The following is a 17205-nucleotide window of genomic DNA, read 5'->3' as shown; positions in this document are numbered from 1 at the left end:
ATATATGCATGTCGATCGAAGGGAAGTGGGGGTGTGAGGTCTCAATCATTCCAGCTTTGACTCCACTGTTCAATCGATGGACGCAATTTCTAAGCAAATTAATGTTCAGATTAAATTAGTTACTATTTATTAAATCGTGTTAGAAAATTAATAATATTCTTAATAGAAAACGATTAACATTTGTAATACTTTTTATAAAGATTATTTGTTAATCATAATAAATAATTTAAATTTGTAAAAAATTAATTAATTTGGATATAAGCAATGAATTGATGGCGTAAATGAGGGTAAAAGGAAGGACAGTGTTCCATTTCGAACGCAACACGCAATGCTAAATTAACAACACGTGTTCATTAGTTATTTATTAAACTGATGTGGTCCTACTTCGAAATTATCGAGAACCAACTTGTCGGCCATTTTGGTTTTAATAAATCTACCACAAATTCCTCGTGTCTAAATTACCCGGGTTCGAAAGGATAAAAACCCTTTTCCGCCCGCTATTCATTATCCCAGTTTCTTTCAACTTCTCCGCGTTGATTTAATTTCATCTTCTTTTCGGCGTTGGATAATTGTTTTTCTTTTGCCGGAGGTAAAATGGGCTCGTCGGAAGTCGTGGATTCTTCGGGCAAGAGGAAGAATTTCTCTCAGACCTGTAGCTTGTTGAGTCAGTTCTTGAAGGAGAAGGGCAGCTTTGGGGAACTCAGTCTTGGGTTGTCTCAGAATTTGGAACATAAAGGTACGGTTTCCTTATTTCTTTTTGGTTCTTAGATTTGGGTTTTGGTTTTCTTGGATTCGTTTCTGTTTTTGGGTCGAAGCTGATTTTATCTTTTGTTTAATGTTTTGACAGTGGTTCCAACAGGGACGATGAATTTGTTGCCGATTATTGAGAAATCGGATAAGAATCAAGCTCTTCCGAACCCTGATTTGAATCCCAGTAACCTTAACTCGCCGTCGAATATGTTCCACCACCTTGCCAACGGCGGCAGGCGAGAAACCATGAAGAGATCTGCTATCAGGTGACAAAACGTTTTAGTCTTACCCTTTCAGCAAATTCTGTTGCGCTTTTAATGGACAAAATTACACGATATTTCAAGAATCTGTTTCATAATCCATCCCTGAATTTTTTTCGTTGAAATTTGATGCAGCTGTGGAACGAAATTGGTGGCCGAAAGTGCTCCTCTGACCATTTTCTACGCGGGACAGGTACTAGTGTTTAACGATTTCCCGGCGGACAAGGCCAATGAACTCATGATGCTAGCCAGCAAATCGAGCGCCGCCACGGCAGAGAACCACCACTTCTCCACCTCCTCTCCGCCCGTAATACCACAAAGCCCAACGGAGTCCGCCACCAGCTTTCCCAATGTTGTCACGAGTTTAGCCGTGCAGGAGCTTGCTCACCGCACACCACCGCCGCCGCAGTTTTCTTCCGGTAATCTTAATGTCTACAAAGTTATCTACGGCAAAGATTTAGTTAACACAAGATCTCATACGACCTTCTTTTTCAGATTTACCAATCGCAAGAAAAAATTCGCTGGCCCGATTCTTGGAAAAGAGAAAAGCTCGGTAAGCATTTTCTTGATTTTCACACGAACTAGCAGATTCGAATTTTCTATTACTATTTAGATTAAACATTTATAAAATTACAGAACTACTGCTACTGAACCATACCCAGCAAGAAAGCCGGCGTCGCCATCGAAGGCAGCTCAAATCAACGAAGCATGGCTGAGATTGGGTCCGCAAGCTTCCATCTCAAATTAGGCACAATTAATTAATCCATAAATGAATATTTGTAATCTTTTTTACTTGTAAATTTAGCATAGGATTTGTTCCAAGTACTGTAGCTTCATTATTAATTTTGATTGCATGTGCTATTGGTCAAGATGAGGCTTATATTAATTAATATATTGTTGGAGAAATTTCATACTTTTCTTTTTACCATTTAATATGCTACGAAACACATAAGCAAACCTTAATATATTATAATATAATATAATCAACTTATCATATTGATATTTGTTTGGTTGTCGGCTGAAATTGGTGTTTTTTTTAAAAATATTATAAATTAATAAAACTATTGTAAAAATGTGACAACTTTTAAAAAATTTGTAAAACTATAACAATCCGTTACTTACTGTCTCGTATTCAAATTTTTTATTATTATTTTTTTTTACTTTTTAAAAAATAAAAAATAAAATGGATATCGGCGATTGATGTGCAAAACCGTCGCTATTGGCGACTGTTGTACCAAACACCGTCGCTATAAGCGACGGTTTAAACAAAAACCGTCGCTAATAGCGACAGTTAAAACAAACAACGTCGCTATTTGCGACGGTTTTACCAAAACCCGTCGCTAATGTACGGATTCAAATTATCCTTCCCAGTCTGCCGCGGACTCAGAAAATCACGAATTCCATATCCGTTACCCATTAACCCGTAATCTTCTTTCTGCCTATTTAAATACGGTGATGCTCTTCATTTTATCACCGAAGCCGAGCAACTTAGGAGCAAAATTATTTCTTTCGATCACCGAGCATCGAACATTCTTTCCATCACCGATCTTCAGACTCTTCTATTTAATTATTAGCGTAAATCTTCTGCATTTTTCAGAATATTAATAGTGTAAGTCTTTTAAAATATAAGAAATTATTGAAATTACCTTTTCAAATGTCGTTGTACGGAATTTGTAATTAAATCAGCTAACGGAGTTTAATATCTGCAATAAATTACAAACATTATCAGATATAATATACATAAAACTATTCAATATAGAAAGAAAAAACATATATTTGACTTAAACTCGGCGCAATTCTCCCAAATTCTGATACTCAGCACAATTCTCTCAAATCAAATTCTGAATTACTGAGACTCGGCGCAATTCTCTAAAATTCTGATATTCGACAGAAAACTATCAAATCAAATTAGGAATTTCGATAATCACACGATCGACGCAATTTATAAAGGAAGGAGAATCACAAATTCTTTATAACTCATTATTATACTATACATAAAATTTCACGTAAATATAAAGTCCGTAATTTATATACATATTATAATTCCAATAAAAAATAATAATATTGTAATTAAACAAAGTATAGTTAGTAAATATTGTAGAAATAATATTATATCACGTAAATTAAATATAATTATTGTNTCGATAATCACACGATCGACGCAATTTATAAAGGAAGGAGAATCACAAATTCTTTATAACTCATTATTATACTATACATAAAATTTCACGTAAATATAAAGTCCGTAATTTATATACATATTATAATTCCAATAAAACAATTAATATTATAATTATTGTAATTAAATTAAATATAGTTATTATTATTATTACTTAAAACTACTATGATTAAATTAAGTATAGTTTTTATTATTATATCACGTAAATATAATTATTGTAATTATTGTAATTGTTGTAGATATAATATTACATCAATTAAATATAATTATTGTAATTAAACAAAGTATAGTTAGTAAATATTGTAGAAATAATATTATATTACGTAAATTAAATATAATTATTGTAATTATTGCAATTAGTGTACATATAATATTATATCACGTAAATATAATTATTATAATTATTATTCCAAAAATTGTAAATTACAGTATTACAATTCCAATAATACAATTAATATTATAATTATTGTTATTACTTAAAACCGGTATAATGAACGAAAAATATAAAATACTAAACAAAAAAAAATTATCTCTTAATATTCTGAAAAATGCAGAAGACTTACGCTAATAATTAAATAAAAAAGTCTGAAGACCGGTGCTGGAAAGAATGTTAGATGCTCGGTGATCGAAAGAAATAATTTTGCTCCTAAGTTACTCGGCTTCGGTGATAAAATGAAGAGCATCACCGCATTTAAATAGGCTATATTGAATCCGTGGTCCGTTCTAGAATCCGTGCCTTAGCGACGGTTTTTGGTAAACCGTCGCAAATAGCGACAGTGTTTATTTAAACTGTCGCAAATAGCGACGGGTTTTGTTTTAACTGTCGAGCATAGCGACGGTACTTGGTAAAACAGTCGCCATTAGCAACGGGTTTTGTTAAACCGTCGCCAATAGCGACGGTTTTGCCCAATCAATTGCTTATATCCTTTTGTTTTTTTTTAAAAAAAAGTTAAAAAAAAATAATAATAAAAAATTTGAATCCGGGACAGTAAGTCCCGGGTTGTTATAGTTTTACAAATTTTTAAAAGTTGTCATATTTTTACAATAATTTTATTAATTTATAATATTTTTAAAAAAAACCCTTGAAATTGCTCCAAAAGAAAATTAATTCAACTTTATTCTGTTGGTTGATAAATCAACGTAAGTTTTTTGTGAGATGATTTTATGAATTTTTATTTGTACAATAAAAAAATAATATTCACATAAAAAAATAATATTTTTTCATGGATAATTCAAATAAGAGATATGTATCATAAAATACGACTCGTGAGATCGTCTCACACAAATTTTTACCAATCAATTATTATCAAAGCACGGCTTTTGGAACATAATTATATGTTAGATTTTTCAAGAGACGGATCTGTCTATAGATATCATTTTTTTCGAGATTATATCACATTTTACTATATATTTATCTTATATAATAATGTTTGGGAGTTCGTGTTTAGCTTTGTAGACGGATAATTTAGGTTGATGTAACGATTTTGATTGGATTTTATTAGACCTAAAAAAAATTTGTGGTCATAATGTTTTTTTATTTTCTAAAAAAAATATTTTTGGTCATCATTTTACTTGTTCTTGTATTTGTCACGTTGTACACGTATATGACTATTAAATCAATTCACGTATCCATTATTGACACAAAATATACTTATTTATTATTATTATTATTATTATTATTATTATTATTATTATTATTATATATTCTAAAAGGAACGAATATTAAATAAAATTTTAATTGGCATCACATGTATCTTGAGCTGGCAAGTGCGATTTGAGTGGAGGGGGTGGGTCGCCTTACGATTTTTTTATAGAGAAATAATTTATTAATTTCAAGACAAAGTATGGTACTATTATTTTATGTATAAATGATACTAATTGATATACACATATTTGAACCACATGAAAATAAAAATACGAGGGTCGTATTTTAATTTTTATTTTTTGAAAAAATTGAACTTACGAAATTTAACAAATTCTTTTAAAAGGATAATTTTAATCACATTGTGTGAACGGGAATATTGGCCTTTCACAGTTCCCAAACGCCAAATACTTTATGAACAGGAATGGCTGCCAGACTGTTTAATATTTTATTTGCATTTAATTTAGTAGTTTAATATTATTATACACATTTTTTTTATTTGACAACATAGAAGATATTTATAGATAAGTAATAAAATTGATGAAAAAATTAATGATTTCTCAATTCTAAATATATAAACACATCAAAAGCATCAATATTAATTTTACGAACTCATCACACTTAATAATATAATTGACTTATTATTCTCATCGTTGCTATTATTATAATTTATTTTATTATTATTATTACCATTATCTTCTTCTTCTTTTTTACAGTTAAACTGACATTGCCAAATTTTAATTAACTTTCAAAGTTTTAAAAACAAATAAAATAGATAATTAGTAGTTTTTTATTTTTCTATTAATTTCTAATTTTACCATATTAAATTATCTTATTATACATTTCTTAACTACCATATACCCCCATTTCGGTACTAAATAATACATGGAGAAACTGTTTCATGCAAATACATAGATACCACGTGAAGCGTCGCTGCATTCTATAATAACCAACAAGTCGAACCTTTTTTCCGGATACAACGAACTTGAACTTAGCTACCAATCACTTACAACCTCGTAAAATTTCAAGTCCACCAATTCTCAGCAAATCAAGAAAAGTTAGCAGTCAAAGGTTTCTATTGTCCATCTAAGGTTCCAAGGGCTTCCTTTAGGAGTCTTTGTGCTTCTTCTCTTCTCCTGATCCATCAAATCAAACACAACATTTTGTAATTTTACCCGTCTAAACTTCGCGACCACCATAAAATGTAAATTGCTGGTACTGAACTGAAGTGAAATATAAAGGAAGGTAAGAATGTGTCTCACGAACGAGTGAAATCTTCACACTGTCATGCCAACTGTGTTTACGTTTATGCTTGTTTGTTCGATGCATTATATATTTGTCAAGAATGTACTGAAAATGCTCATTTCAGAGTACCAGTGGTCATTTACAGCCACAGATCAGGATATCTGGACATGTCTGGAGCACCTTTTACGGTTAAGAAATCAGTTATTATCACACGTACCTATTAATGTCTTCCACAGCTTGTTTCCGACGTTCTATCTGTTGTTCTAGGATATGGATAAGCGTTGCTCTGGCCTGAATCAAGGGAAAAAAACGTAAGAAAACGAAAGCACAGCCAAAATACTGAATCATTCAAGAAAATTTGACGAATATGTCTGTATAACTTGGAAATACATAAACCTGGTGTGGACGCAGAGAATTTAGAAGGTGATGCAAATTCTTGAAAATAAGAGAGATGTCTTCCACTCTCCTGGCATATTGTGATGGCCGCTCCACAAGAACATCGGCAAGCTCTAACAAATGAAGTTGTAATTCTCGGTTGAGTGATTTCAGCTCCTTCTTGTAATCTAGCAGAAAAAATGTCAGTTTTTTTCCACCCATGCTCACACTCAGCGTGACATACCAGGATCTGAACCATAGGAAACTAACCAATCTACACAGAACATTTTGCAACAAGAAAAGTCGGGATAACATATGAAATATATTCCAAAAAGCTCTCATCTTCTTATTTGATGATAATGTAACCAGTTGAATTTTACCACCGTTTTTAGAGTGGATGTCCAAGTTTACAATTCATACCCCCATCCACAATCATACAAAATATTGATGTGGCTACAACAACTTCACCCCTGCAGCCACAACCACTTCAGAAGCACAATTTTCTCCACCAAATTAGAGACGAGAACCAATGAAGGACGCAAGATGGTGCGAGAACTTTGTGGCTAACAAGCAAATGTAACTGGCTTGTTGATACATAATCAAAGGCCATGGAATACGAACTCAACAAAAGGTGAGTATAATTGCTACTCACTTTCAAATGAATCTTTAAGCTCATAAGTCATAATACACTTGAGTACAAAAACCATATGCTATTGTGGAAAGCTAGCACTCTGATTCTATCACCTCTGTCGAACGGAAAAATATAGGCCCGAAAAAAAACAGCAACATCATGCAGAGGCTAAATATAATATTCGAATAATATCGCAAAGGTACATTGTAGAATAGCAAGTACAGAGATACCAATGTTGGGCCCTTTTGGGTACAACTGACGAACACCTTGCTCTTCTAGACCTGGAAGCACATCATCTGTCTACAGAAGATATTCGAATAACCAGGTTAAAATAATTATAAATATGTTTATCTTTCACAAAATAATGAGCGAGCAACAGCAAGGAACGTACTACAGCACCAAGCACTTTCGGAAAGTAGATATATCGCACATAAAATTCACAATATACTCATGTGCATTAGACTTCTTTAGCGTATCTCTACTCCGAAACATAGAGGCAAAAGCTACTAACATTCAGAAAGAAAATGCAGGAAAAAGTCCTATATGACTCTTGTTGAGAAAGTGAAGCTCAAAACTTCTGGAGTCTGGACTGCTATAAACCATACAGATATTACAAGTGCATCAAGGCAGTGGTTATGGAGCATGGATCGACTAAATCTCGACCCCACACAGTAGTTGATTTCATTAATCGCCAGCGAATAACACAAATTCAAGTTTCATTGTATATCTATTTACTGTCCATACACGTGCTGAATGTGGACAACGAGTCGAACGATGTTCGAATACATTTTTCCTACATAATTCCCCAATTTTTGTCAACAAGAATTCTAGATTCTTGGAGCCTATCGATGTCTAATTCCTAGTCATATTTAAAATACACACATGGTTCAATGATAATCTACAGTGATCAACATTTGGTGTTCAGGACTCGACTTCTATTCTTTCTCTAAAAATGATGTGGCCTAGGAATGCCACTTTCTCTAGTCAAAACTCGCACTCGCTGAACTTTGCATTTAATTTCCGATCTCGTAATACTTGCAATGTCGTCTTCAAGTATTGATCATTCTCTTCTTGGCTCTTGGAATAGATCAAAATATCATCGATGAAGACAATAATAAACTGATCGAGTTACGGTTGAAATACGTGATTCATGATATCCATGAAGATCGTTGGAGCATTAGTCAGTCCTAAAGACATCACTAAAAACTCATAATGCCCATAACGCGTTCTGAAAGTCGTCTTATGAACATCTTCCTCCTTCACTCTCAATTGGTGATATCCAGACCGAAGATATATCTATGAAAATATTGAAGCTCCTTGCAGTTGATCGAACAAATCCTTGATTCGTGGTAATGGATACTTATTCTTCACTGTCACTCTATTCAGCTCTCTATAATCAATACACAGCCTCATACTCTCATCTTTTTTCTTCATAAACAGTACTGGCACTCCCCATGGAGAGAAACTAGGGCGTATGAATCCCTTGTCTAGCAGCTCTTGAATTTGATCTTTTAATTCTTTCATCTCAGCAGGTGTTAGGTGTTATGGTTCCTTAGATATCGGCACGGTACCAGGCATCAACTCAATAGCATATTCAACCTCTCTCGGGCGGGATGCCCGAAACAGTCGTCAAGGAACACATCCGGAATATCCTTGACAACTTCCACATCTTCAATCGATCGACTGTCAGTGTCGTGTAAGGATATAATACTCGCAAGAAAACCTTGACAGCCTCTCCGGATAGGCTTCTTCGCACGAATTCAGGAAATAATGTGTGGCATTTGATTGTTCTGTGTCACCTCAAAGATGAATGCTCTCCCATTGGACAGTCTAATAGATACTGACCTCCGTTGGAAATCGATAGTAGCTCCGTTCAGTGTGAGCCAATCTAGGCTCAAAATAATTTCGAACTCGGACAATGGCAATACAATAAGGTCTGCTCGAATGACGTTGCTTGGCAATTTGAGTTCCACATCCTTGACCATGCTCGTCAAGACCATATGTTCGCCCGAAGGCACTGTGACTTTGAATCCCGGCNATCATCTAGGCCCTTCTACATTCCCATGTTAGCATATTAACCCCTTTGAATTTTTGAATTATTCCAAATTTTCCTCAATAAATTTCAAAAATTACAATTTAGCCCCTTAAATTTCCAAGCTTCTATAACTTGATCCCCATAGATAATATTTTAAAGAATTCAATTTTTTAGGCCTTAGAATTTGAAACATGCAATAATAAATCATCAAGTTCAATGTACCTCAATTGAATTCTAGGGTTCATACTTATTATCTCAAGTAATTAGAAAATATAAAACGCTTAAATAGTCGGAGTACCTTTAATAAGCGCAGTGTATGGCTCCGCGGTTTTATAGATGGATCCATCGAATAGAGCTAATACGATAGAGCTGATTTGAAAGTCACAACTAATGAACTAAATTCAATTAAAAGAAAATGTATACGTATATGATGATATATTGATACATGTTTTGACACGTTATGATTTATACGACATGTTTATGTTTATGCTTCTAAGTTCATGAAATATATGTTGAATACGGTATTTTTCACTGCTGTGAGCTACGTATATGTATTTGCTATTAACGGTGCAGAAGTGTTGAGTTTTTAGACTCACTAGGCGTGTTTGATGTAGGTAAGCATTTATCTGAGGAGACTGGAGGTGCCGAACTCTGAGTAGGCATGGCTGGATGTGCGTGCACGACCCGAGGACAACACTTTTCTGCACATCACGTTTTTATAAGCTTCGAGCAGACATGATCAGTTATACACGTTTTTATGATACGCTGTTGATTTTCAGGATTTTTCTTGCTTTTTTTTATTCATTCATGGTTATGGGCCGAGTTGGCACATTTTTAATGTAACGTACCGTACTTTTTCTACTTAAAATTTGCGAAAAAAAAAATTTCTTAAATAAGAAGTAAACCTTCAGTCAAAAGCTATTCATCCAAAATATTTGTAATACAAAGATCACAAATAAAGTTTGCTAAAAGCGTTTGTTTAAAATCTCATAACCAGAACATAAATCAGAGTATTTTGATCATTGCATAAAACTTCAAAACATGGCGGTCCTCGGGTTTAGCCTTCAACTCAGTCCAAGCCAGCTCCTTGGTCCCCACCTCCAGCCTCCTCAAGATACTCATCACCTGCATCGATCAAGTCTAGTGAGTCTAAAGACTCAACACGTATAAACTGGAAAGTAACAAATAATACGTAATAAAACCACATGCAACTTTAAAATAGAAAATACATACATGAAACTAGAACATGCATAACTAAAACCTGAACATACGTACATACATACATACATAGACGTGCCATCAACATAAAACTTTTCTTAAAACATGCTTGCATACTTGAACATACTTGAACGTACATAACTTCGTCATTTTTGCGTATAGGCATGTTTCAAAGCAAGTGACTCATACATAATAAATGCCTGATCAGACAAACCACATTGTTGGGCTGACAGGGACGTATCCACTGCCACATACATGAGATCCTCGTTCATGCTTTAACGGGTGGATTGGTCCCCGTTCATGCTTTAACGCTTTCCAATCTTGATCTAAACCCCTTCATGCTTTAACGGGGTGGAGAGGTCGTCGGCCACGTTCACCGACTTCCAAACCATTCATAATTTGGTCACAAGACATTTAGCATACCTCAAAAACTTGAAATGTTTTCTTTTTGCACGTCAACATACTTACTTGGCGTTGAGGCATTCGTTGGATCTCGTTTGGGGCCGCTGCTGCAACATACTAACGTGAGTTCGAACACTTAACTTCATAACTTAGACGTAAGAATTCATGCTCACCACCGAAATGCATAAATAGCTTATGTCGTTCTAGTTCGCTCGGGAATTGACCTCTTTTAATCGATGTACTAACCCATGACATAGAATTCCAAAACAAAACGATATAGTGTTCTCAAAAATGAGAGTACACGGACCCCGTGCACCCCTCCGGGTCAGGGTCCGTGTAGGTACTGTAAAAGACTGCTCGAAAAGAAGTGAGGAAACAGACCCAATGCCCTGGCCCGTATGGGGGTCCGTGTACGCTCGCAAAAATGGCACCAAGAAGAAAACGAAGGCATGGACCCCGTGCCAGGGTCCGTGTACCGCGTAATTTGTAACACACGAAAAATTCAATACTTGCGATGCTTATCATTCTAGACTCGATTGTGCGGACCATGAATCGACACCTCGAGACCCATCCTAGGATGCTGTTGTCCTCGAAAAACAACGCAACTTTCTGTAGAAATATGCTGCTATATTCCTAAATGGACATCTGATACTCATCATTTCAGCAATAAAAATAAAAATCCCCAAACTTTTTTACTGTGGAAACAAGCTGCTATAATCATAAATGTCCAGATTGTTTATATATAATCACTTAAGATGCAAAATCACATCGTAATTGCCACCCCCCACATCTCAAAAGGGAAGTCGAATCGATCAGAAATACCGTATAATTGGCGCCGTAAAGAACGTAGGGGCCTTGGATTGGAGGAGGTGGGGAGGGGGCGGAGTCGGGGTCTTCAGAGTATTTTTTGTACAGTTTGTAGAACGGCGCCGGCGGTGGATAAGTCGCAGTTGCCATTTTCTGAGATCACCCTATGTGGACAGCTTGATAGATTTGCTTGTTGTGTTTCTTTTTCTTTTTCTTTTTTTTTTAATGATAAAAACATATTATTTTTTATTATAAAATAGTTGTAAACGCATATTTGTTTTTAAAATATTTTATAATTTTTTTTTATAAAATCGTTTTATATATATCTTTATTTATTAGACAAATCAATTCAATCCAAATAAATAATCAAAATCGCACCCCAATCCACATCTTTTTAGCAGCTCGGGAAGGAAAATTTATGAAATTAAAATGTTTTATGAATAGGCTTAACCTTTTAATTAGATTAAAAATAATTCGATTTTCTGATTTTTATATTCAAAATAAGACTTAAATATTTTTGAAAAATACAAATAAAAAGTTGTGTTGGTGACTTGAATCGAACATCTTCTTACCGAAGTTAGCCTTGTTCCACACTTTGAGAGATTTTTTATGCTTGTTTGGAAATAAGATATAAGCGTCAACCATCGACTCATCTCAATCTTTAAGAAAGAAATCTTTTTCCTTCAATCTTTTTGTACGGGTTAGGGATGTTTTCAAACCACCTACAATTTAAAATGCTTTAAATTATATTTCTTCCCGAATTATTCTTATATATGAACCCATAATTATTATTTTTCGAAACTTGGATGATCGTGAAAAATGATTCGAGCTAACTTCATTAGATTTGAAAAAGTATTACTTATTAAAAGAGATGAAAATTTTTTTTTTATTACAACACACGTGGAGAGGGATGATCGAACTCGGAGAACCGACTAATCCGACAAATGGTGAGACCACTGGGCTACAAGCCCGGTCTCTAAAAGAGATGAGATATTTGAGTTTAAAACCTATGTTATAAAAAACATCACCACTCTACATGCTTGTAGCCTTGTACATTTAAAATATACATATATACACGCCACACAACCCCCACAATTATTTGAGCTATTGATGAGGTAACACTAATTTGATAGATGTAATGAAATATATAAAAATTGTAAATATAATATATGACTTATACAATTTAATTATGCGTAGGTTTTGTGAGATAGTCTCAGATATTTTTATTGATGATATTTGTCAACTCTGTCGATATTTACAACAAAAATAATAATATTTTTGATGAGTGATTTAAATAAAAGATTTGTCTCATAAAATTGACTTATGAGACCATTTCACAAAATTTTTTATGTTTAATTACTATGACAAGGAAGAAATTTTTTTTAGGAAATTTTAATAGAGGAGAGGAAAAATGTGAGGATTGAGAAAAATGGAGAGAAGGTCGGTAAAAAAAAGTTGCAAATGGACGTGGAGATAACTGATAAGTGTACGTACATAAAATTTACATAACATTTCTAAAAAAAATTACATAACAAATTCAATACAAGAATAAAATTGGATGTATATTTTAATGTCCATGGCCACACCAGAACAATTAGTAATCAATATGACACGCATCAAATATAATAAAATATTAGTGTTCTACTTCACGTGTTACGTGTTTGTGATCGTATAGTCGATTTTTATATTTCAATGATTTAAAAAAAATTATAAGAGAAGGAAAAAGTATGTAAACTTTGAAATAAAATATGAAAAAGCATAAGAAAAAAATAAGAAGACGACGAAGAAAGATAAAGATTACTTAATAAGCTCATCATCAATTAATTTGTAAAGAAATTTTTGTGCTACATTGATATATCGAAAGTGTTACTATGTTTACAATGAGATACTCAAATATTTATATAATTGTAAATATTTACTAATGCATTTATGCACACATTTGTATAGTTGGTTTTTTATGGATAATTATTTTTTATATTCAATTAATTTATAGTTAAAACTATGAATAAACTAAATTGACAATACTTGAGATTATTATTTTTATAATATTTTATCGTTGTTTGAATGATGAGTGTTTTTTCTACCTTATTAATTTTTTTTTATTTACGAGTTAATTAGGAATAAACTATATTGAAAAAACTGTCTATTTTAATTTTATTTTACTTAAATAAAATTTAATATATATAATATGAGTGGGTCTCATGTGAGACCGTCTCACGGATCTTAATCTGAGAGACGGATCAACCCTACCCATATTCACAATAAAAAGTAATACTCTTAGCATAAAAAGTAATACTCTTTCATGGATGACCTAAATAAGAGATCCGTCTCACAAATACGACCCGTGAGACCGTCTCACACAAGTTTTTGTCATATAATATAACGTATAAAAGCATTTAATTTCAATCAATACTTTTTTACAAGAACTCAAAGATTGAGCAAAAACTTATATGACACGATCTCACATATCGTATTTTATGAGACGGATCATTTATTTGAGTCATCCATGAAAAATATTACTTTTTATGCTGAATATCAGTATGATTGACATGTCTCACATATAAAGATTCGTGATATCATCTCACAAAAAATCTACTTCAAACATAGATAGATCTAATTTAATTGCAGTTCTGAATTTCTAATTTTTATATATTCCAATCAACAGCAAATCTATGAATTCCAATTTCTATCTCTTTTTTATTTGATTTGAATGACGATTCACCAAAAACTACTATTTTAATTTACATATTATCATCTGGAATAACTACAGAATATGATTACAACAAAAACTCACTGTATACTTCAAAAATTCCATAAACGTGATGTGCCACCAAACAGGCCACCGGTATTTTCTCCGCCGCTTTCCAAACACCTCTCCCTATCCCCCAACTGCCCCAAAGAAGAAGAACCCAACTCCTTGCTCTCCCCGAAGAGCATATCTTGCACTTCTGGCTGTTTCAATTCCGTAGAATCCGGCGTCGGAACCGCAGACAGCCCGCGAGCATGCTTAGAGGCAGCGACCTGAATCTGGGACCTGGACAACTCATCACTCGCTGCCAGAATACTTGGCGGTGGATCGTCGGGAAAATTCAGCACCACGGAAGGTCCACGCAAGCAAACCATGGCAGCATCATAAGCTCGGGCCGCTTCCTCTGGAGTCTCGTAAGAACCCAACCAGATTCGATCACGGCTCTTGGGTTGGCGAACCTCAGCCACCCACTTCCCCCATTTTCTCATCCTCACACCCTTGTAGTTACCGCCGCGCCGCTCTCTTCTCGATTGGTCAGGTCTTCCCATGGATTTCCACCAAAATAGTTTTAACTAATTTATCTAAATAACCCTATTATAGTCTTGTTGCTTGTGTTTGAAAATTACGTAAGATGCTCGTACGTGGGTACGTGGAATGAATGACACGGGTTGATTTGTTGATAGTTGAAGCAAGCCATTTTTAAATAGGTTTGATCGACAGATGTGGCGGTGGTAAAGTTTGGTCTGTGCAAGACACGTGGGTCGGCCAGGTTCTATGTTTATCAACTTTCAACTAACGTGGAATCCGCTATCATAAAATGCGATTTTATATTTTTAATTTAGACAAAAACTTGTATGAGACGATCTCACGAGTTGTATTTTGTGAGGCAGATCTTTTATTTGGATCATTCATGAAAAATATTACTTTTTATGCTAAACGTAATAATTTTTATTATGAATATTGGTAAAATTGATTTGTCTCACAAATAAAAATTCGTGAGATCGTCTCACAAAAGACTTACTCTTCTATTTATTTGTGTTTTTAATAATATAATACTATTCAACTAAAAACAAAAAATACCTAATCTCTCCACCCAACCGTTTTTCCGTGAATAATTAATATATGTTTGACGAACGAGTTGTTTCTTGATGATATACTATCTTGGTCTAATATTGTCTCGAAATCAAAATTTCATGACAGTATTTTGAAGACGCGTCTTAGCTTTTTTAAAATATATTGAGATTGGAGATATAAATGAAAATCTATAAATTGGATGATTCCAAAATTATTATTGTTCTTAGCTTTTTTTTTTTTAAAAAAAAATAGCAAACGTCTATATCAGATTTAAAGAAACTAGAATAATGAACATAAAATAATATCGATTTTCAAACCTTTATATTTTTTCCATCATAAATAATATTTGTAAAATAAAATTACATCTTTATTCCTTGCATTCTATAATTTGTCGATACAAATAAAGTTGATGGATACGACATAAATTGTTCATCAACTCCATAAAAAATTCGACAAAAAAAGTTTATGAAAAACCTAAAAACTCCAAGGAAAAAGTCAGAAATCGCAGCGTCAACGATTACCTCAATTTCTCACTTTCAAATAAAAGGGAAAAAGTTTTAAATTCTAAAAATTCCAAAGTGAAGAAGGAATATTATTATTAGTATCCGGCCAATAATAATCCACGTGGGGAATTAAAAATTCGTCAAATCCCGAAAATATGCCGTAATCGTGCACGTTATTTCCGCTGCCCACGGCCAAAACTTGATCCAGAAAAGCATTGTCAAGGGTTATTTCCGAGAATTCATTGTCCAGCTGTGCCGCCACATCAGACACCGACGTGGACGGCGAGCCCACATTCTGAGGGTAAAAATCCGAAGACGACAAAGAATCCGACTTCGAATACGAATTATCGGTCATTGCGATTGGTTGATCCATATGGGCCGACTGCGCGAAACGCGCCGCCGCGTCCTGGATTGACCCCGGCGACAGGGACCCGCCATTGGGTATGTCCGGTGGATTATCCGGGAAATTGAACTTCGCTTTCCCGCCCCGGAGGCAGAAAAGAGCGGCGTCGAAAGCACGCGCTGCCTTTTCAGCCGTGTCGTGTGAACCCAACCAAATCCTCTCCCTGCTGTTTGGCAGCCGGATCTCCGACACATATTTACCCCATTTACGCCTCCTCACTCCTTTGTACTTTCGCGAGGAAGACGAGGCAGCCGCCAAGTCGCAGGACCTCTCCGAATGCGGAAGCGATGGCTGTTCGCTTTGATCCGCAGATCTCACCATAACTGATCAATTCCCTTACTTGGAAAATAAATCCAGGAACAACAGAAACCTTTTTCTATAAATAAAAAATTGATCGACACCGTAGTTGTGAATGCTGTTGGATTGGGAAAATGGCGGCCGAGTATATGTATGAATGGGGAGTGAGAGTGTCGGGAGTGGGTCAAAAGACCGACGGCGCGTTGATCGAGACCCAGTCCTAAAACGTGGGAAATTCTGAATTTATAATTGAAGCTTACGTATTTTGTTTAGTAAGGTTAAGCGGTCCATCTATTGAGATTAGAACACGTGAGGGAAGTCGAATTCCTCGTGCATTACTGGGAGATGGATCCAGAAAGCACGTCAATTTTGTTTTTTAACGTATGATACATTATACATTCATGATTTATCTTTTCAAATAAAAAAAATATTTATATTTAAAATTGGTCAATTAAGTTGAACTAACTAATTTGAGTTTGTTTTTCTCACAAATTATTTTTTCGTTGGCACACCGACACATTGTTCCTCGAACATTTGTTGCATGTGTTTACTGATTTGTATCCATCCAATATGTACGTGTTTGTCTCGGATACAAACATAATTGTATGTGAGAAGGGAATGTGTACATATGGAAA

At 34.3% G+C, this 17205-nt stretch overlaps 4 protein-coding genes and 1 long non-coding RNA gene across 5 annotated transcripts; 1 reads left to right on the top strand and 4 right to left on the bottom strand.

The window, feature by feature from the left end:
* The first annotated feature begins 475 nt into the window (after positions 1 to 475).
* LOC140960726 (protein TIFY 10A-like) lies at positions 476 to 1925 on the top strand. The gene is made up of 5 exons (XM_073418975.1): positions 476 to 736; positions 848 to 1016; positions 1146 to 1429; positions 1506 to 1563; positions 1647 to 1925. Exons 1-5 carry the CDS (start codon positions 595 to 597, stop codon positions 1756 to 1758), a joined length of 765 nt encoding a protein of 254 aa, XP_073275076.1. The 5' UTR covers positions 476 to 594; the 3' UTR covers positions 1759 to 1925.
* LOC140960727 (uncharacterized) lies at positions 1143 to 1634 on the bottom strand. The gene is made up of 2 exons (XR_012172252.1): positions 1494 to 1634; positions 1143 to 1423 (listed from the first exon to the last, which is right to left on the bottom strand). It is a non-coding gene; the product is annotated as an uncharacterized lncRNA (long non-coding RNA).
* Positions 1926 to 5682: 3757 nt separating the features above from the next.
* Positions 5683 to 11751, bottom strand: LOC140960723 (mediator of RNA polymerase II transcription subunit 7a-like). Its single transcript, XM_073418971.1, has 5 exons — positions 11560 to 11751; positions 7313 to 7382; positions 6473 to 6639; positions 6294 to 6367; positions 5683 to 5967 (listed from the first exon to the last, which is right to left on the bottom strand). The coding sequence occupies exons 1-5, from the start codon at positions 11692 to 11694 to the stop codon at positions 5907 to 5909; spliced, it is 507 nt and encodes a 168-aa protein (XP_073275072.1). The 5' UTR covers positions 11695 to 11751; the 3' UTR covers positions 5683 to 5906.
* Positions 11752 to 14125: 2374 nt separating this feature from the next.
* Positions 14126 to 14981, bottom strand: LOC140961866 (ethylene-responsive transcription factor ERF017-like). The gene has a single exon (XM_073420620.1). The coding sequence runs from the start codon at positions 14839 to 14841 to the stop codon at positions 14347 to 14349; it is 495 nt and encodes a 164-aa protein (XP_073276721.1). The 5' UTR covers positions 14842 to 14981; the 3' UTR covers positions 14126 to 14346.
* A 690-nt stretch (positions 14982 to 15671) lies between these two features.
* LOC140961841 (ethylene-responsive transcription factor ERF017-like) lies at positions 15672 to 16780 on the bottom strand. Its single transcript, XM_073420576.1, has one exon. The coding sequence runs from the start codon at positions 16592 to 16594 to the stop codon at positions 15932 to 15934; it is 663 nt and encodes a 220-aa protein (XP_073276677.1). The 5' UTR covers positions 16595 to 16780; the 3' UTR covers positions 15672 to 15931.
* Between the last annotated feature and the right edge of the window lie 425 nt (positions 16781 to 17205).

This window comes from Primulina huaijiensis, chromosome 16 (assembly GCF_012295235.1).
Source record: "Primulina huaijiensis isolate GDHJ02 chromosome 16, ASM1229523v2, whole genome shotgun sequence".
NCBI lineage: Eukaryota > Viridiplantae > Streptophyta > Magnoliopsida > Lamiales > Gesneriaceae > Primulina > Primulina huaijiensis.
Note: the sequence above shows the minus strand (reverse complement) of the source record. Positions and strands in the feature narration are given on the sequence as shown.